Here is a 21,664-nt window from a genome sequence, read left to right on the forward strand (position 1 = left end):
TGATGTACTCGTATGCCATCATTCCATAAAAATAAATTGTCTAGAACCAAAACAGAAGGATGTCATAAGCAACCTTGAAACAAGTGCCCCTCTACAGCTGTCCTGCACACATGGGAAGCTGAGCAAGTCAGAAGGACAGACACAGCAAACACAATATAATATAAATCTATGGATATCTCTGCAAAGTTTGCCAATAATAGTATACACTGTAGAACACTCCTTGTTTAAGATTTGGACTTAGTGCTCTAACTACAAAATCTTCTCACCAATGGTTTCAATTTCTCCATGCTATCAAAAACTGGAAAGATACAACTGTAATGCAAGAAGTGAAACACTTAGCTCAGGTATATGGAGACACTGGATATACTTATACCAATGAAAGAGGGTTTCTCAAATGGAATTTTTTTTTTAACATTAGAAATGTTGAATATTGAACAGAAATAATTAGTCTTGAACTATATAGAGAAGAATGCTCAAAATAGATAAATATTGCCTGTGTGGATTTTTTTTTTTGCTACTAAGTTCACATGTAAATCTGTGCTGAGATACCCTACAAGATTACTTTTATCATTTAATGTAGCTTTCTGTAAAAGCAGGGTTTAAATGTCAAGATTGTGTTTTGTTTTTAAATCGCTAGACATAATGAATTACTGAATTAGAATGTAAATCCAGGCACATGTGTTGCACAAAAGTTTTGTACTTTTCCCCTCTATATCTCTGTTTTCCCTATAAGCAGAAAGTAGACAAAGGTTCACAACTTTAATGCAGTTTGTGGTATTTAATGTTCCACCTTCTGGTTGGGGTCTGTGCCACTTATGTATGCTATAGTTTCACAATGCATTTACAGGAGGTACAGGCATATAAGGAGTTTACAATAAGACACATTTTTCCATGACATATGGATTTCTGACATCAACTTATCAGTACAATCATTGATTACGTCTCTTCTCCATCCTGATTGTACTTGCACTTTCCCCTACACAAATACTAAGGACACAACTTTGCTTGTTATTAAACACCACTAATAAGGATTTTTCAATGTGCATTTGAGTAAGTTCCATAAGCAGACCAAAATTTTATTTTCACAATTGGTTTTTAACATAATTAAGTCAGTAAAAAGCTGTAGTCCTGCTCACATTTGATGTTGTTCTTTCATAGTAGTTTCAGGTCATCTACTTTTAATGCAACCTGTCTGCTCTCCTCTTCCTTAATGTTTATTAACACTTTCTTCTTTTGTGTGTAAAACACCCTTGCTGCTATGCTCTGGTGCATCTTATGACATCTGTTCATAAGAATGTGACACTAGGTCTCTTCAAGAAGCACTATCACAGAGTCCTGTCAACAACCAGTATGGAAATACACACATAAGCTTTTTCTCAGTATTGTATTTTCCTTTGTCTATTTAAGAGTTAACCTTCTGAGATCTCTTGTTTATCTCCCAAGCCCAGAATCCATGTCCTCTCTGCTTTCTTGAAGTCCTGACTATGGTCTCAGAGTTTAAAATGGCAAGACGAGAGCTGGATGACTAACTCAGTCTTACAAGAATATGCAGAAGCCAAGAATCATTCTGGAGAGAACTTCAGCAGAAGAGACTATAGTGCATTTTATTTTTTAGTAATAGAAATTATAATTATTATACTAAGCTTACGGAGTCAAGAAAACAATACTGTTAAAATTCCTTGTATAAGACTACACCAAAATTGACCATAATATCAAAAAGGCCTGTACTAGCAAAAGTGATAAGCATTCCAGAAATGGCATTAGAGGTCTTATAGTTCCTATCTGGAAAAAGTAATAATTTACAATAAACATAGAATTTGTACACACAGTAAACATATAGGCTTGCCAATGACTTCTGTGTGAAAGATGCTCTCCTATGAATGATGTTATATGCCTTCTCTTCTGAAAGGTAATAGCTATCCATGAGGACAGCTGAAAAGCTTCCGTTTATATAAGTATTGATCCTTAAGTCCTGTAAAATAATGCTAAAAGCCTCTTGAAAGAAGTAAAAGTGCTGAAAAATTCTTTTAGTTATTAGGTAGATACTAAAACATGTCAAGACAAAACTAGCTATGCCTATTAAAAGCAGCAACTTCCCCCCAGCATTAATCTGTTCATAAATCAATTGCTCATGTGTATTCAGATCACCATCTGCTCTCCAAAATGAATGTTTTCACTCTTTTTACACCAAGACACTCCTGCAGAGCTGACATCACCATGAAAGAGCAACATCAGCTCTGCTTATTCATCAGATTTCCAATCAGTCAGCTCATTTCTCTAAGCCATTTGCAGGATTCCCGGAGTATTAACCAAGTACACAATTCAACCCGATAGACTGTTGGCACTAGCAATAAGGTGTGGAAAGGGAAGAGAAGAATATACCCTAGATGGAGTCTGTAAGGGTGGCATTTTTGTTTGCTTTCCTTTACAAGAACTTTGCAGAGTAGTTGCACTGCATGACGCATACATGGGAGACAAACAGGTGTGCGTTGCCACTGAGTCATATTTTGAAGGAGAAGCTTACTTTTGCAGTCCAATTGTCCTGGCAGCAATGACAGCTGCAACAGCAGCAGAACTTAAATGAGAAACCAAACATGCCCCCTCTACTTTCCAGTGTCCTGAAAAATTCAACATTCTTCATGGTCTTAGGCACCTCACAGAGGTCTCTGCTAATCAAGCAGATGACAAATACAAAACCCCTCAATCCACATCTCTAAAACTTGCTGTAGGAACCCGTAACAGTCCATTTCCTTTCAAAACATCAAAAAGTAGGTTTAGATACTCCCTTTTTTGCTGTGACTTATACTAAAGATGGTCTGACTGCTCTGAAGTCTGTTGCAATTTCTCCTTTTTCCTCCCCTTCCAAAAACTAAACAGGAGAGAAAACAATTTCCAGTAGGAAAAGGGACTCAACCAATATTCCCATGGCTATCATAACAGTGCATTAATATTAGAATCGGTAATTACAGTATTTATAAACATCCATACAGTAATTACACATCTGTTCAACAGGCATTTCAAAGCGATATCTATACCACAGACAGGTGAGATAAAGGATTTTTCAACATGCTTCAATTAACACAAACATCTGCTACTCCAGTCCCACGGTATTACAAGTCTGGTGTGCAGTCTGTGTAGAAACCATGCTTCTACAGCTAGTGCCACCTTCAATCCACACACTAGCCAGATGAATACACCTCCAGTACGCCACATATCTGCACAACCATTACAGTGCTTCTAGTAAGGTCTACACTGTACTGTGAGGGCAGCACAGCAGCGTTATCCAAATCCATCCATCCGTTCATCTATCAATTATTCAAAACAGACATAAACTAAATGAGAGACCTGAAGAGTTACAAAACTTCAGTTATGTCATATGAATTAGTCATGTGATTTAGTGTTAGGTAGTCCTGCAGAACTTCATGATCCTTATGGGCCCCTTCCAACCTGAGATGGCCTATGGTTCTACAAATATCAGCATAACAAACATAAGCCAGCACTAACAGCACCAGCCTGTGCCCCCAGAAACACACCACAGGCACAGCTGAGAAGTCCTTCAGGCTTCCCCTCTCTTAAAGCCATAATATTAGACCACACACACCAAATCTGGCTAGGACTTTTCTAACAATAGTAACAAAGATGCCTGTGGAAAGCGTTGATTTGACATTTGATAAAAAGACTAGATCAAACATGGGCCCTCTCCAGAAGGAAACTGAATACCTGCTTACCTGGGACATGGAGGAGGCTGAGGTACCTAATGACTTTTTTGTCTCAGTCTTCATCAGCAAGTGCTCCAGCCACACGGCCCAAGTCACAGAACGTAAAGGCAGGGACTCATAGAATGAAGAAACACCCACTGTAGAAGATCAGGTTTGAGACCATCTAAGGAACCTGAAGGTACACAAGTCCATGGGGCCTATAGAGACGCATCTGTGGGTCATGAGGGAACTGATGGATGAACTGGCTAAGCCACTGTCCATCACATTTGAGAAGTTGTGGAAGTCCAGTGAAGTTGTCACTGACTGAAAAAGGGGAAACATAACCCCCATTTTTAAAAAAAGGAAGAAAGGAAGACCCAGGGGACTACAGGCCAGTCTCACCTCTGTGCCCAGCATGATCATAGAGCAGATTCTCCTGGAAACTATGCTAAGGCACCTTGAAAATAGGTGATTAGTGACAGAAAAAAGGTGATTAGTGACAGCCAACATGGCTTCGCTAAGGGAAAACAATGCCTGACAAATTTGGTGGCCTTCTATGACAGGGTTACAGTGTTAGTGGGTAAGGGAAGAGCAACTGATATCATCTGCCTACACTTAAGCAAAGCATTTGATATTGTCCTGCATGACATCCATGTCTCTAAACTGGAAAGACGTGGATTTGACAGGGGTACCACTCAGTGGATAAGGAATCAAAGGTCGTAATCAAAGAATTGGGATCAATGGCTCAGTGCTGAAGTAGAGAATAGTGACAAGTGGAGTTCCTCAGGTGTCAGTATTGGGACCAGCACTGTTCAATATCTTTGTCGGCAACATGGACACTGGAATTGAATGCACCCTCATCAAGTTTGCCTATGATACCAAGCTGTGTGGTGCAGTTGACAAGCTGAAGGGAAGGGATGCTACACAGAGGGACCCTGACAGGCTTGAGAGGTGGACCCATGCAAACCTCATGAGGTTCAGCAAGGCCAGGTGCAACGTCCTGCATGTGAGTTGGGGCAGTCCCAAGCACCAATACAGGCTGGGCAGAGAATGGACTGAGACCAGCTCTGCTGAGTAGGGCTTGGGGGTGTTGGTGGACAAGAAACTCAGCATGGCCCAGCAATGTGCGCTTGCAGCCCAGAAAGCCAACCAAATCCTGGGCTGCATCAGAAGGAGCATGATGGGCAGGTCTCACAAGGGTGGACCTCTACTCCGCTCTTGTGAGACCCCACCTGGAATATTGCATTTGGCTCTGAAGCCTCCAACATAAGAAGGGCATGGACCTGTTGGAGCAAGTCTAGAGAAGGGCCACCAGCTAGAGAGGGCTGGAGCAACTCGCCATTGAAGACAGGCTGAGAGAGCTGGGGTTGTTCAGCCTGGAGAAAAGAAGGTTCTAGGGAGATGTTATAGCAGCCTTCCAGTACCTAACAGGAGCCTACAAGAAAGATGAAGGGGGACTTTCTACAAGGGCATGTAGTGACAGGACAAGGGACAATGGCTTTAAACTGAAAAAGGACAGATTTAGATTAGATGTTAGGAAGAAATTCTTTACTGTGAGGTTGGCAAGACACAGGAACAGGTCGGCCAGAGAAGCTGTGGATGCCCCATCCCTGGAAGTGTCCAAGGCCAGATTGGATGGAGCTTTGAGTGACCTGGTCTAGTGGAAGGTGTCCCTGCCCATGGCAGGGGGTTTGGAACTAGATTATCTTTAAGACCGCTTCCAACCCAAACAATTCTATAATTTTATGAGGACATCAATGAAAATAAAAAATCCACCCATCACCACGTTTTCCAAAACCTTTTCCAAGTTTCACTACAACTTTACTGGAAAAGCTTCTTGGAACTTGAATTAAATATCTGCAAAATGAGAAAAACTAAAGAGTCTTCTGAATCCTACCGTTTTGGAAACTCAATTAAGCTACAGAAGAGACAGGTCCAAATCCATGCTGTGAAACAGATGACAAATAAAGACATGAGCCAGTCTTTTACACTCAAAGGCAGTATGCTAGCTGTTAAACTATTAACTCTATTTCACTTTCCAGCTCTCACTTGCCTCTTTGAGATGTTCCACTTCACAGAAAGAATCAAAAATGTTTATCAGGGATATGACAAAGTACCCCTGAATGAGACAGAAAAGTAGTTAAGCTCTTCTAGTATTCTAGTCCATTGTATCTTTTCACAGATCATCTCTATGCTGTTTTATCTAAAAGTCATGGGCATTTCTGGGAATGAGACTGTTTGATACAGCGCAGTCTTTCAATTAATTTATCTTCGTTTTATTTTAATTACATTTTGCTTAAGTGTTGTGATGGCCCCAGAATAGGCTCCAGTTTAGATGGACTTAACACTTCGAAAAACAGGGTTTGACACATCTACTACATCCTGCACTGCAGAAGAAGAGCAGGTAAGCTTATCAGCTGTACTAGGTCCATTATACATGACAAAATCAACACTGGTTTTCATACAGGAGGAGCAATTTAGGAATCACTTGATTCAGATGCTCTGTGTTTCAGCTTTCTCTTTCCTACTTTTGATATTACAGGTATTTTTATTTAAGTGTTCCATTTCACTATCTGCAAGAGTCTTGTATCATTTGAGAGGCCAGCTACAGGTAACAGTGATTATGTTGGGCTGTGTGATCCCAGATGCAAGGTACAAAATGCTACCCTGACTGCAGATTTAGAAGTTGCAAATAACTTCAGACTGTCCCTGGGCTTTGCTTCAGCTCTCAGCAGATGATGTTTCAGCCAGAAAACTTGAATGACTGCACTCAGGATCTGCACAGCCATTTGCATCTGGAGGGTCTCAACCACCTGCTCTATAAGAATTTTGGCTCAAAATTATGCATATCAGACCGGTAAACACAGAGTTAGCCTTTCTCCTTCAGACTGCTCATTGTACATTTACCTCCAGCCTGCACCAGCACCCTGAGTCTTCTCTGCTATGGTGATCAGGTGGATTTTGTCTCTCATGTTTTTTTCACATTGGCTGTGTTCCAGAGATACTCTAGTTTTGTGACCATTTTGTGGCCATTTTTAAAGGGTTGCTTTTCCTGCAATGTATTCAGGCAGACCAGATGTTCTTCTTGAAGAAACTACTGGTTTTAATCCTTTTTCTTCTCAGATTTTATCTTCCAGAACTCCATTTTCTGGGCTACACTGACTAAAGCTCTTTCATCTATTTGACTCTGAATCTGGTTTATGTAGCATCAATCTGTGCATTTTTTTTGGAAAATGTTACCTCCAGCTTTCTGGTACTTTTCCTTCAGCTGGCTATTTAGAAGCAGCAGGAAATTTATGCATGGCTGGTTCTCCCAGCAAAGACTCCAAGAACCTTTCTGTTAGGTTCTGTAGCGCATATATATATATATGCTGTTCTGGAATAGTCTGGTAAATACTACTACTTCTTCACAGATAAACCCAAATAATGTATTTTTACTTTCTTCTTGCAGTAAACAATGAACTCTCCCTTCTGTGATCTCCCTGACTCCATCTGCAAGGTCCGTTTGCCCTAGCATGACTGTGTTCTCAGGCTAAAAGATGCATTTTCTTTCCTGATACACAGGGGTGGTTAGCAGAGACAGGCCTGCCATGCACTGTCCGTGAGTTTTGTATATTGCATCAACTCTAAAATACATGTATAGTGCCGCAGTCTGATCAGATTCATTCATTATGTAATTAACTTTTCCCTCTGTTCAATCCTGTCTAGTTGTTCTCTGCAGCTTGCAAGTCCCATTGAGAATGTGCCTTCTAGAAACTTTTCATCACACTACCCTTTATTTGATCACAGATGTTGATGACGGTTTGGCAAATTTGGTGATGAAAACACAAATATTTGTTCAACACTTGCCTGGGTAGATTCATCACTCTTTATTCCCTCATGTTAATGTGCACCTACATTAAAATGCAATTGTGCAATGAATAACTTAATATGTTTTATATGTGATTTTATAGAAATGAGAATGGCTTGACTTTTTTTTACTCTTCAATTAAAAATGAAAGCAGTTCTTCCGTTTGTCATAGCTGGGTGTAGAGCAGAAAAATAAATGCAATTACAAATTTTAGTGAAATAATATTCTTGGTTTACATAGCAAGTCTGCTTTTCTAGATTATTTGGACATGATTTTTTAATGTATCAGTTCCCACGTTTCAGCTTTCCTTCTCAGCCTCCTTTACTGGACAGCTGGAGTATTAAAAGAGTGTATAATAGGAATATAACATAAAGAGAAACATAACAGTAATTGGTTCTTATCTGATTAATTCCTTGTAAAATAATGTTCTTTTTGCTCTTCCCATCCCTCACCAGATTCAACTACACACGTGCCTTGGATTTCCTCATCCCACCCTGGCCTGCCTGGACAGTGTCTCTGTATTCCTCCTGGGACACCTACCCTGCTTCCAACACTTCCTTTTTACGCTTAGGTTTAGTTGGGAGCTCCTTATGCATCCATGCAGGTATCCTGATGCTTTTGCTACATTTCCTGTTTGCCATTATGGACTGTATTATGTAAAAAACACATCGGCTTATGGAGGATTTTGTCTGCATACACATTAGCATGTGAAATTCTCCATTCAGCTTTTATATGCCAATGTTACAGAGGATTTTCTTGACTACAACTCATTCAGCTTTATTTTCTCATACTGAGCAGCACAATATTCTACAAGTGGCAATTATGACAGCCATGTGAAAAGACAGTGGAATCACATCTAGAGCAGTCTTCGTAAATATATGATGACAAATTCTTGATCTTCTGTGAATTTACAGCATTTTTGTTTCTTCAGACTTATCCTGACACAAAAGCTTCATTAACAAATCCTCACTTAAAGTAAGAAAAAATGCCACTGTGAGAGATTTTGTATGTGTTTGACAGTATAAAACCTGATTCAGTTATTTTTTCCTTCTCTTTTTTCGTTAATTTCCCAGGTATTCAGACAAAACTATGCAAAATTCTACTGGAGTAACAAAAATAACTCTGCATCTAGGAGTCAGAAAGTGTTCCAGTGAGGAAGCTTTCATGTCCTCAATGGAAATTAAAATGTGTGCAAAAGTCTGAGCATTCATGCAGATGAGCTTCTGCAGTTCCACTTCACACAGTCTCTCCTCTCACTAGATCCTGTTTTAATCTCATAGTAACAGAGCAGGGAAAAAAGTAAGGAACACTTTGATCTTTCATCATTTCAGCTGCCCAAGATGAACATGAGGAGGCACAGAACGATTGCCCAGAACTGTCAAAATATCTAGGCAAAGACTCAGACCTTATGGGCCTAAGGCTATAACCCATACAAGCAGGATTTCCACTGACAGATAACCTAAAAGCAATGGCATGTTCAAACACTGGGCAGCTACTGCATTTTCCACAAAATGTGGCTTCAGAATGAATGCATTTTGTTGTTCATATTTAAATGTAATTAACAGAAACCAATGTGAAGTGCAAGCACCAGAGAGAGCACTTAATTCAAAATGTTCAATTTAAAAGCTCTGAAAGTCATAAAAATATAACAGCATAAATTTGTATTTTTTCATTGCAGTAGAAAAGAGTGATTCAACTTCCCACCCCCCACCCCATGTGAAATATTTTCTAACAAGTCAATTTATCTCCAAGGCGATTTTTAAATTCTGAAAAATCATGGTCATCTTCGGTTTCATTTAGAGACTAAAGCATTAAATAATTTAATCACATATCATATAAAAATGGTCAATGCTACAATGGAGTTGTTTTTTAACTAATAATTAACAGAACTTTGTTTTACTTCTGTCCCAGTAACTGATTATTCCTAGAACTGATTTCATAATGTTGTTTTATCTTGGGTAGCCACATAAATACAGAATTCTGAGACTTTCTCATTTGCCTTTTAATAATTTTATTTGACTTTTAATAAACTTAACTGAATCAGTCAACTTAAAACCTAAACTAAAACATAAACAGTTTTGGGGATGACTATTTCTGATTAATACAATGGTATTTTTACCCTGGGGAAAAAGACTAATCAGTTTTCAGCAAGGAAGTTATTTTCAAAACTGAATATATACACAATTGCAGGTATAAATATTAACCTCTAACCAAGCTCTTTTTGTATTAATTTGTTTTGTTTGTACTATATTGTTGTCATTACTTACATTAAGCTAAACTACCATGAATATCTCAACATATATAAACAGGCCAAGTACAGACCCTGCAGTTTCTGATTTCCCATAACTTTGTAATGACAGGTTCTTTTTCTTTTGCTGTTTTGTTCATTTCTTTAGAAAAATCAGTGTACAAACCACCACCACACCATGGAATTATTTTACAGATTTGGTGTAGAAAATAAATAGATTTCCAGGCACTATAGCAAATATGAAATACAGAAGTACTGACCAGAGAAGCTAGTATTAAAATCAGGAAGCCTGCTGCACATGGGTGATGTAGAAAAAAAAATCCCTATTGTCAAATTCCATACAGATGCTTAACTCAAAAGAAAGGGTGGCATTTATGCTTCCCTGTGCTCTCAGCATTCCTCAGTGGCATTAGATAGCTCAGAATTCAGATGTCAGTGGATTCTGTGCTTGGGTATATAGCTAGCCCCATACACTGAACAGAGTGTTTAAGCACCTAATTTTGGAATCCAAGTCTTATTCTGAGGGCAGACATTTAAAAACTCTGTGATGGGGCAGGCACATCTAGACCCCACAGACCAAGTGTAATTCCCAAGTGCTCAGTATATTGCCTTGCCCTCTAAAGGCCATAATCCTACGCATAAAGCAATTAAGAGACATAACACAGCTGTTTATGATATTGCTACATTACTTAAATGATGTTTTCAGCTTGTCTGTCTTCAAATAAATCCAAAATAACAGCTGAATCAAAAAAAAAAGTATATAGAAATCACATATGTCTAACACCAGACATTTCAAAGCACATTAGTCTTCAGTTTTAATAAATAAATTGATTTCCATATTTTGACATGATTTATCACTCCCAGACTTAAGAACAGAAGCATCATATTGTGGTACCATCTGGGATGGGTAAAACAATACATGCCAAAAGAGACAAGAACATCTACTAAAAACAGGGGAGGGAAAAGGCAGTAGAAAAATACAGATAGGCAAAATGTGTCCCAAAAGATTGGATAAGCCTATCAGAATAAAACTAGAAACAACTTAAGTTCTCTATTCTACGTTCAGAACAGGACTAGCAGACTAGACTCTAAGCAGTGTCTCTTTGAAACATCTAGGAGCAACAATATACATCTTACATTGGTCTCAGTCACGTTTACAGGGCGAGCAGGTGGCACAGACCCTCCCTTTGAGCCCAGAACAACTTAGGAGAGCAGGACCCTCCCCCTCCTATGCACTCCGGCATGGGCTCCTTGCCCACCAGTATTCCTGTTTGCAGGTTCCTCAGATCTTTCCTTTTCTTTAGTTTACAGCAAGAAGTGTCCATGTTTTTCACCCTCAGTATGGCTGGTTTGTTTCCTTCAATATTTCAGATTCTTGCTTTTCCTTAATTGCAGTAACAAAAAACTAGTCTCCTGACCTTGAAAAAAATTTCATCTCTTCTCTAGGGATAAAGGCAGCAGAACTGATTGGCTTATGGAAACAACCAGTTCTTACCATAGTTCAGCAGCTGGGTACGTCCTTTAACAGCACTATGTCAAAGGCTTCTCAGAGCTCATTGTCAAGATGTGTATCTCAAATTTTTCTGTCTAGTGGTGAGGGGACAAGAGGCTGCTCCACCATTTTCTCTTATTCTCAGTTTAAATGTTGATTTTTTATTATTATTATTTTTAATTTCATGAGCCAACAACCAATAGCAGGCAATGCCACAACCACACAGTGCCCTTATGCCAGATACTGATGACCACTAACAAACAGGTGTTACTTGAACTCACCTCCTGTATGTAGAATTACCCAAAAGCATCCACGTTCACTAGCCTAGAAGAACTGCTGCATAGATCTCTGCAGTACTGGAAAACAAATCTTCTCTGTGACTGAGAAGATGTGTCTTTAAGCCTACTCTTTGAACATGCATGGCATACAAACTCTGGTTGAACTCAAATTAGTTGTTACAGGCCAGAACAGACAATTAAGTTCCGTATCAGTGCCTGTAAGCAAAAATTGATAATCATGTTTGCAGATACTGTATTACAGATATAAACTCTTTCAAAGCATACTGCATATTCCACCTCTTTTCTAAATTGCTCAGCACTGCAGCATCTAGGGGCCAAAGAGCTGAAACTCTGCATCCGCAACTGCTTCTGGCAGACCCCCTACCTGGGCAAGACAATACAAGAATGAAGACAAGCTGGTTTTACTCTCTATTTTCTGCTTTCATTTTCTGCACAGTCTAATATTCCTGAACTTTTTAAGTATAGAGGCTACACAGAAAGAGACTGATTCTCAAAGGACAGCCCCTATCCCTCCACAAGTATTGGCCTGTTGTTGCAGAATACTGCTTCAGTCCAGATTTAGCTGAAGTATACCATGGTCCTATACAATCCAGATATTTGGAAAGCAGCAGCCCGATTTCTTTTAAAACAGATATTACTTGGTGACTACTCTTGCGCAGCTGTATCAGTATACTCGTGCTTGTGAAAATGTAAACATGAGTGCCACCTTCTTAGGAAAAGATGTTTCCACAATTACTTTTAGCGCATGTAATGCAGTCTGGTTGACCACCAATCGTACCAGGAAGATTTATCAGACAGGGCTAAATTATACCACTATAAAATCCACATCAGCTCTTTCATTAATATCTACTGTAAAATGCACACACATGCCTTTTGATATCAGCTCTATTTCTCATGAGAACAAATGCACTCATATTACACATTCCGGTGATCCAGGCTTCCCCTTTATCTTAGAAACAAAACACAAATGTTGAACATCTAAAGAAAAAAGGAGCTTTACTCCAGTGGAAGTAAAAAATTTTAGTACCTATTTTTCTTCTTTACTGTGAAACCAGAACAGAAAATTACTACAAACATACAAGAAATGCCACCCAGCAAGCAGAGGTAAGAAAGAAAAAATAGAAATAAAAACCCTAAGCTTCTCTAGCTCAATGGATGTGTTCAGACTCATTTCTCTAGAAACGCACTTGCACTTGTATTTCAGTACTGGCACAAAACAATGACAGATACAGCAAATAAATGAAAAATGACAACGTCTCTGGCTGGCATTCTTTTTCTTCTCTTTTCCTCCATCTCCCAAAATACTAACACATACTGATAAGCAAAAGCAGCAGCACAGTCCTGCCAATCTGCCAATACTCTATTGATTCACTTTGACTCTTTCTGAATTTAAGTGACAAATTTCAGCTGTAATGAAGAGTAGGCAATTATAAATTCTGGAGACTAAAACCTTCCATTTAGGTAGAAGCCAAGTGTAAATGAATAACAAGCAAAGATGAGCATAAGAGGCATTACAAATCCAATTGACCACTTCACATGCCCTCCACATAGCTTTGTAATGGGATCTGCATATCAGCTCAAGAACATCACACACAAAAAATCTTTAAACTAATAGATAGTACATATAACTACACCTATGTGGGTGAAAAATCCCAGGCATGGAAACAATACTCAGAATGAAGAGTGAATCAGCATTTGGCCAAATACAACCAAAGAGGGTTTCAGAATAATAGTGATCTTCTGCGTTAGTATATAGGCAAATCTATGAACACCAGCTGTTTCAGTAGCATTTTTTTTTTTCCAACAGAAACAGAGCACTGTCTGCTGGTAATTGATTTCCCCACAAATACATTATAGAGTGACAGTCAGAACCGGTGTGATCTAACACGGTTTATCTAGCTTGAGGAAGCCCCTTTCAACCTGTATGTAACAGCAGTCATTTGGGAAAAGATTAGGCATAGTCATATGTGAAATTACACACTGCTAGCCAAATTCATTCTTTTCTGGGTTCAATCAAGTTATAAGTTTGGTCAGAAACCACTGTACTGTCAGCAGAAAACAACATAAAGAAAACACTAATGTTATCACAGAAAAAGTATTGGAATGGACTTAAAGCAGCCACCAAGTCCATCTCTACCTGCCACAAAGGACTAGCTCTGGATTCACTAATACTTCTGAACTCCTTAAATTCCCTGTCATCTAATCTAATTATTTGTGGACTTGCTGTATAATGAAATCCAACAGTCTGCTATCTGAAAGGTATTAACTGGAGGAAGAGGTACTATATAGAAGTGGCACTGTGATATACAAATGTACCCTTTGTCTTTTCCTTATTTTTTAAACTCTGCTCTCAGCACCCCCTTATAAAAAAAGGTAACAGTTCAAATGCCTCTTAAAGTTTTGCTCATCTCTGGCAGCCAAGCAGAAGTTTGCACCTGCTCTGTCACCTTTTGGTCACTGCAATTTGCTCACCTCAGTCATCTTTGGAAAAGTGTTATGAGCACTATTCGCTTCCTCTGCTTCCAAGATTTTGAGGAACTTGGAAGAGCATTGAAAGTAACACTAAATTATCCACTCTGCTTACCCATTTTTCATTCACACATACCAGACACAGATGGGAAGGACTCAAGCAAAAATAATGTTTTGGCGGCTGATGCTCCCTTCACATAAATGGGGGGGGGGGGGGGGGGGGGGGCGGGATCTGTAACAGGGAGGAATACTCTCTCTTCCCCTCAACCTTAAGTAAATACCACACACAGGAGAACCCAGCAGAGGGCTTTTTCCATTCATTTTGTTTGGGTTCCCCCCCCCACACACACACTTAGGGACCTGAATTAAATATTAAATACCAGTCTGCTTTGCTGACCTACAGCTGTCACATGTTAAGGACATCCTTAGGTTAGTTCCCCTATGCCTTCATGTATGAAATCTGAGGAAGTTTTTCTTGCATCTCCTTTTCGGCACAGGTAGATTCACTCCAGAATAAAATTATGATTCATTAGGTTTCTTTCATGTATGTCACAAACCAGACCTCTATTACACAACTAGTGGCTGTAAATAACATACAACACAAAAAATAAATGGACTGAAATACAGTGAATGAAACTTTTAGAAAAAGCTGCCTTTTAAGGGTTTCTATTTATTTAGCAACTCAACAAATCAAGGTGATTAAAAGATTAAAGCTTAGCTTCCTTATCTTAATCTCTTAAGTTGTTGATTACAGCTGAAAGTTTTTAACATCGGCATACATTAAAGATTTGATTCTATGTGATACCTTCTTACAAGCTCTCAAAGGGAACCCTAGGGCATTGTCTCAAGGATGAACTGTAAAGACAGTCTGAGAGATATGTGCCTCTATTAGAACACCATTTTCTCTAGACTGGGCCACATACCACCTTAGCCAACAAAACAAAATAAGGTTATGAACCCCTCTCACAAAAGATCTCAGTTTATAACAATAACAAGCAATTGTTAATTTCAAAATGGGATTACAACCCTGGTAAATACTTGATTCCTTTAAAAAAGTCATAATCAAGTGTTGTTAAAAATTATGTTCTGTATTGCAATTAAAGTAAAAACTTATAAAAGTGTTTCAGGTTATACATATGAATTTATTTGTAAAAAAAAAAAAACTCTCAAGCATGAAGTCAGATTCCCTCTTCGTTTAACCTGGACAAACACAAAGTACATATTCAAATTATACTACAATTTACTTAACTAATTATTTAGCCTACCATCTAACAGGTATTTAAGACACTCTTTGACACATGTAAACACCAGCAAGTCGTCCCTTTGGTAAAACTCACTCTCCAAAGTATCTCCTTTTCCTGACAATTCATAGATCCAATCTTGCCTTGACTGCTTCATTAACTGGTGTATACACACACACACATATATATATAGAAAAACCCAAACCCTCAAGATTCCAAAATTTAAAGTTGAATAAAACACAAGAAAAAGAACCTCCAACCTTCTTAGCCTGCACAAAGAATTTAATTTGAAACTTGCAGTAAGCTAGAGGCTAAAGTTGCCTTTAAAAATGAACTTTGAGGTATGTGTGCTTCTAACCAAAAGATGTGCAGACTCAGCCTGAGAATAAAATCTCAGGAAAATTATGTAACTACAGGAGCAGGTGGAATAGGCTCATATTCAACCTTCTGGGTATCTCAAACTGAGAATATGCTGGATGGAAGGTTCAGATGCGGAAGGCAAACTCAAGCACATGCCCTGTAAATGACAATCTGAGTTGGTAAAGAAGTTAGTTTTATGGATCAAGAAAAGATGCATACATTCTATCAGGTTTGTGAAAAGCTTGTGCATGCTGGCTTCTTAAAATGTTCACAGTGATTGTGGTAAAAAAGACTTTTATAAGCCAGCATGTATTAGCTCTCCACCCTTTACAGATCCATCAGCAAACTTGTCATGTAGGCAAACACAAATAAATACTTGAAATCAGAAGCTCTCTCTTCAAATAACTTGCAGAAAAAAAAAAAGGTGAAAAACAGACACATGTGTGAGTCATCCTCTACATGACGTCAAAGCCCCACTATTAATCCTGACATTGGCTAGGTATCTTTTTTAAAAAACATCTTTGATTAATCTATTCACTTAATCACTACTATTTAGATTTCTGCTTTTATAATTTAAGGAGTATAAAACAGTTTTCAGGAAATCCAGCTTTCATCTTGGGCAATACTTTTATGGATTATTCTGCTATTACTTGAGGAGAGCAATAACAAAGCAAAACTCACAAAACAAAACCATGCAGAGTCAGGCCTTCTATGTCTGTGAGCCTACTATTGCTGTAGTGAGAATTATAAAACATTTGACCTCTACAACCACAGCCCAATGAGTGCTTCTTTACTAATCCATAATTGTTGTGCATGCATTGTTCCAACAGTCAGCTTTGAACAATTTGACACTTAGGCTTCTCCAGCAAGAGCTTAAAAGGCTTTCACTTGTTTTATTCTTCTTTATTCTGCTACACAAAGGAAACTGCTGAGACACATCAAATACTAGTTTGCTACAGACATTATCATATGAAACTTGCTTACTCAAACAACATGCTTTTCCTTTAAAGTACAGAGCACAGAACCACGACATGTGAGATGACAACTTTGATGCACCCACAATGGGCAACGATATCTCACTGCATAGTCCTAGCTCATGTTTAGACACACATCCTGTCTGATGCAATCTAGCAGCACTCTAACCCTTACTTTTACAAGGGATTAACTTTCACTAAACTGATGGAAAGAGTATCCTTTTAATACATGAATCTCTGTTCTGCATTTCTTTTGTGAGAACTTGCATTTCAAATGCCTGTCTGGTTTGGATTTTTGGTTTTGTTTGGTTTTTTGTTGGTGGTGGTGGTTTGGGGGGGGGGGGGGTTTTGGTTTGTTGTTGTGTGGGTTTTTTTGTTTTTTGGGTTTTTTTTTAAAGGAAGGTTATCTTGTGTTTCTAAAGTATTTTCAAGGTATACACTTGTAGAAAATTGGCCATACACATATTTTGGCCCAAAATAATTTTTGCAGAAGTTTGTAAACAAGGAGTCATTACTGTACTTTATTACTTTTTATAGAGCTTTCCTATTGCAAAACAACATCTGAAAATATTGCAATGTCTGATAATATTCCAAAATAATACTTTATTTATAAAATGTCTATCTTTTCAAAAATATATGAAAACTGGTAAACAAAAGATTTGCAAGGATGCTTTTGCTATAACTAAATGATTCTTACCATTCCAGTTTGTCATATGTAACATGAAGCCTTTTATCTTCATAACAGCAGTGTGTGGACAAACTAACACCACCTTCCAACAGACATTTAAGTATGACAGACAAGGAAACCTGTTTATACATAAATAACTGAAGTGCACCAACAGTCATGATTAAGTTTTAGGCATTCCCTTTATTTTCCAGATAGAAAAGTACCAGGAAAAAATATTAAACCAATGAATCAAACTAAAAAAGTCAAAGCAACAACATAAAGAAAATAAAGCTATAAAAGTCTAATTGAATACTGTAGAAAAAGAGGATGCAAATTGTAACAACCATCTCTGCTTCCATGCTGGAAGTATTTGCTGTGCATGAGGAAAAGTCAGCAGTTTTTCTCCTCCTTTAGACACAAAATAGCAAAGACAGAGCTTGAGCAATTTTCTAAAATAATTAAACAACAGGTGTATAGGTTGTCTTGTTTCTAGCGCTTTCATATTGTTATTGTGCTACACTGAAAGGTTCACTGTGTGCCTTTTCTTCCAGATGCAAAAACAGTTTGTTAGCTTGTGAAACATCTGCATGGTTTTACAAAAGCTGGTTCATGCAAAGAAATCCAAGTAAGCAATATTAAATTGTGTTTTTACATTATTACTATGACAACTGTGTGAAGAAAAAAAATATGCCAAAAGTTCTTCTGTCCGTATATAAAGTGTCAGTGTTCAGTCCCTCAGCAAACAAATGATAACTAGCACATACACTATTAGTGATTTAAACCACAGTATGCTTTATTTCTCCCGTGAAATGCCATCATTCTATTTTACAAGGTTTTCATATATGTGTTGCTTTGCTACTCACTTTTGCTCCTACCTCCCTCAACAATAAGAGTTTCAAGTTTGAAAGATCTGGACCTTCAAAATACTGTAATTTTTAATTGCTAACTTGGTAAACTTTATATCCTCCGATCCTATTCAAAATAAAGATATGCTGGTGAAAGAAGAAAAAATACATACATACTTTTGCTTTTATTTAGAAATACAATCTCCCTAAAGGGTTTTGGAGAAAGTTTTCAAGATACAGAAGCAAACCAGTGGTGCTACAGCACTGAAGATGGAATAAAAAACTTTACAAAAAAGTCAGCTTGAGAAGACCGTTTAAAGGCTTCTGCACATTCATAAGACCATAGTATAACATCAATGGTATGATTTCTGTCCTTATATTTTTTGCTCACTGGGGTGGGAGAATGTTTCTTCGGGTCAGTCAGCACAATTATCAACCTCTTTAATCTACAGATTTCTCCCTCATTAGTGAATTCAGCCTACTGATACTTATCCTAACAGAGGAAAGCTATGAATTTTAATCTATGAGTTAGCAGAATAAGCTGCAACACCACCACTAAAGACCTCTGAGTGCAGCCTCTGAACAAGAGTATTCAGGACTTAACCCAAATTATTTGCCAGGATATTGAGTATGTCACCTAAGACGAAAGACAGTCTGAATTCTGGATATTAAAAATGCTTGGTGTGTCACAGTCTTAATCACTAGCAACAAAACTGAGTATTTAACAATACTACAATTTTGGTTAATTATAAGCCAACTTCAGATCTTATTTCTAATAGTCTGGGAATGTATAGTAAGTCTGCAAGCCTAATTAAAACATACACAAGGTGTTCCACAAATCACAAGGACAGCCTTACCTGAATGCATTTTACTTTTCCATATTCAACCGTACAGTATTACTTCATGAAATAAGCACCATACTGAATCTAAAGAGTTAATTTTAAATTGCACAAATGAAAAGATTATGAAAAACCATACATTTTTATTTCATTGTGATTTTCTGTTTCTAAACCTTATCAAGTTAGCCAACTCAATTAAGTTTATTAAAACAACTCTTAAAGGCAAGTACAAAAGAATGAGGAAGGTTAGAAATTATGCCAATGTTAAAAATAACAAAAGAGAAACTCCACAAAACCTAAACAAGAAACACAACTCAGAAGACTGAGGGAAGATGAGATTGCTGGTATATGGAAGTCACATGAAGTTCAGGGTAAAATAAATTGATAAAGGATTCTCACTTACCTTTCTATGAAGCCTAACTGCCTCTAAAAGTCTTTCTTTCACCTACCAAGCTCTAGCAAATTTTAAAAAAAGACAGCATCCTTATATACAAAACTGAGATTCTGATACCTCTGTACACATTATATTTCATCGTTGTTTCATTTGCCTAATTTAACTTGGTGAGTATGAATGAAACTTTTTTATTTATCATTCTTTTACAAATATATATTCTTTACAATAACAATAATTCTGAATACAGAAGCTGCACAATAATACGTTAGAACATTTTTCAAAGAAAACATGATCCTCCTTCCCAGACTCTATTTTTTACAGATCTACAGCAGAGTAAGGTAACATCAGATCTGTGTGGCCTGGGACAAAGGCTAATCTGGAATTAAAACGTATAATATGATTTATATAATATGGGGCCTCAAAGAGGACAAAACCAGATGCATACTTATCTGTAGTTAATGAAGATATTCATAAACTTCATATCTGCTTTAAAATATCTGCTTACCTACCTCATGCAGAGGAACTAAGAAAACAAATATAAAACATACCTGTATTAGAGAGAGATCCTCAAGCTGCAACCTGAAGAGGTAGTTTCTGGAGTTAAAAAAAACAGTAGATAAAAATTGTTACTACCATTTAAGTAAAAAAAAAAAACCACACCAACTTTATTAGTGTTTAAATAAAAAAAATAATTAATATAAAAGGAAAAAATTAAAAAGTGACTGGTAGTTAGGACTCTGAATTCTTTCAGGGACTGTCTTAACATACAGCCATCTGGGCTAAGGACTAAGGCAATTTCTAAACAGATTTTCATCTTGACGGACTGGCTGGATATGAACAAAATAGATATTTATACTGCATACATGTGCATCTGAGTCATTGCTCCCTTTTTCCTTTAGAATCAATGGGAAGAAATACACAGTGCTTTGGCAGATTTGTGGGACCAGTGTTAGATATCTAAATCAGAGTAACAGGACGGGCAGATTGAAGTTGTCCGTTTCTCTCCACAGTGATGGCAACCTTACCCAATTAGCTCAGCCATAGATACATAAAGTTGGAAGCAAAGGATCCCAGTATGATGAACTGTCTGTAGAAGTCACAAAGTTTTCACAATTCTCATTTAAGTCCTGTCATTAAGTCCTGGTCTAATTTCTTTGAAATTTGAGAATATTTTTTTTCCACGTACAGCAAGAACTACACACAAACCAAGGATATTTTTCAAAAGCCCATGCTTTTATTGCAAAAGATTTTCTTGCTCTCTGCTTTTTCTCTACAGCAGTATTGCTGTGCCTACAGAATTTGGGAGAAGTTCAGGCAAAACACAAACAAGACATGACACAAAGGCACTGCTTGAAACCTGAGGGAATTACGGGTTAGTACACTCAGAAAGGTGAGCAGGCCCCAACAACTAAAACCCTTCCTTCAGCACATAATGGTGCAATATATGCGCGCGATCACAACCCCTCCCAGCTTACTGTGTCTATCTAGTTAAAGCAGTTGTCTTCTAACACCTCTGCTGATAAACCAGCTCTGTTGGTAGCACTCAGGGTATCGCTCCATGACCCTCCTAAAAGTGAGCAAATACCACACCAACTCTGAACTGATTTCAGCACATCCTTCTCTAGAGCAGACGCTCTTTCATGCTAGGTCTACAGTGAGGTTCTTCCATGCTCCATGTCTATATTCCTCGTGCCCCCCTCCCCCTTTTTTTTTTTCTTTTTTTTCCTAGTTTCTTCTCACACTTTTTTTTTCTTCTTTTCATTATGTCTTTTTTACAACATTTCCACATATAAGATATTCTTCATTCCTGCCTAATTTTTACTTTATTTAAAGCAATTCTGATTTTCCAATGCCACTACAGAGTAATTATGTTTTAAACAGAAAAACAAAAATATTTTTTAAAAAATATTAATAGAAGTTACTTCAATTTTAATTTATTAATAACAAATCTGTAACATTAATTTCTAAGATCTCTACAAAATCACTTACAGTAACAAAAAAGGTAACAGAGATGAGTAAATTTAAACTTTAAATGTAAATATTTGCAATATTCACAAATTATCTCAATATTAAATCCATGCAACTGGTAGAAGTATAAAATTAAGCCACACTTTTTGAGATAATAATTCCAATTCTTTCCAAATAGGTATGAACTTTTGATAATGGCCACAGATGATCTGGACTTGTTGTTTACATCTCTTTTTTTTTTAAAATGAGCTGGGGGTGCAGGGGCACAAAAAACAAACTGAGTGTAAAAAGTGCAACATATTTTTTTCAAAGCATGTATC

At 37.6% G+C, this 21,664-nt stretch overlaps 1 protein-coding gene across 5 annotated transcripts in view; it reads right to left on the reverse strand.

Moving 5' to 3' along the window:
* The window catches only part of SEMA5A (semaphorin 5A), a 350,426-nt gene that overhangs the window by 185,734 nt on the left and 143,028 nt on the right, over positions 1-21,664 (reverse strand). For all 5 annotated transcript variants that reach the window (XM_027798610.2, XM_055705236.1, XM_055705237.1 and 2 more), the window contains exon 5: positions 19,925-19,970. In XM_027798610.2, coding sequence (XP_027654411.1) covers positions 19,925-19,970 — 46 coding nt within the window. The remainder of the gene's footprint in view (positions 1-19,924; positions 19,971-21,664) is intronic.

This window comes from Falco cherrug, chromosome 3 (assembly GCF_023634085.1).
Source record: "Falco cherrug isolate bFalChe1 chromosome 3, bFalChe1.pri, whole genome shotgun sequence".
In the NCBI taxonomy this organism is placed as follows: domain Eukaryota; kingdom Metazoa; phylum Chordata; class Aves; order Falconiformes; family Falconidae; genus Falco; species Falco cherrug.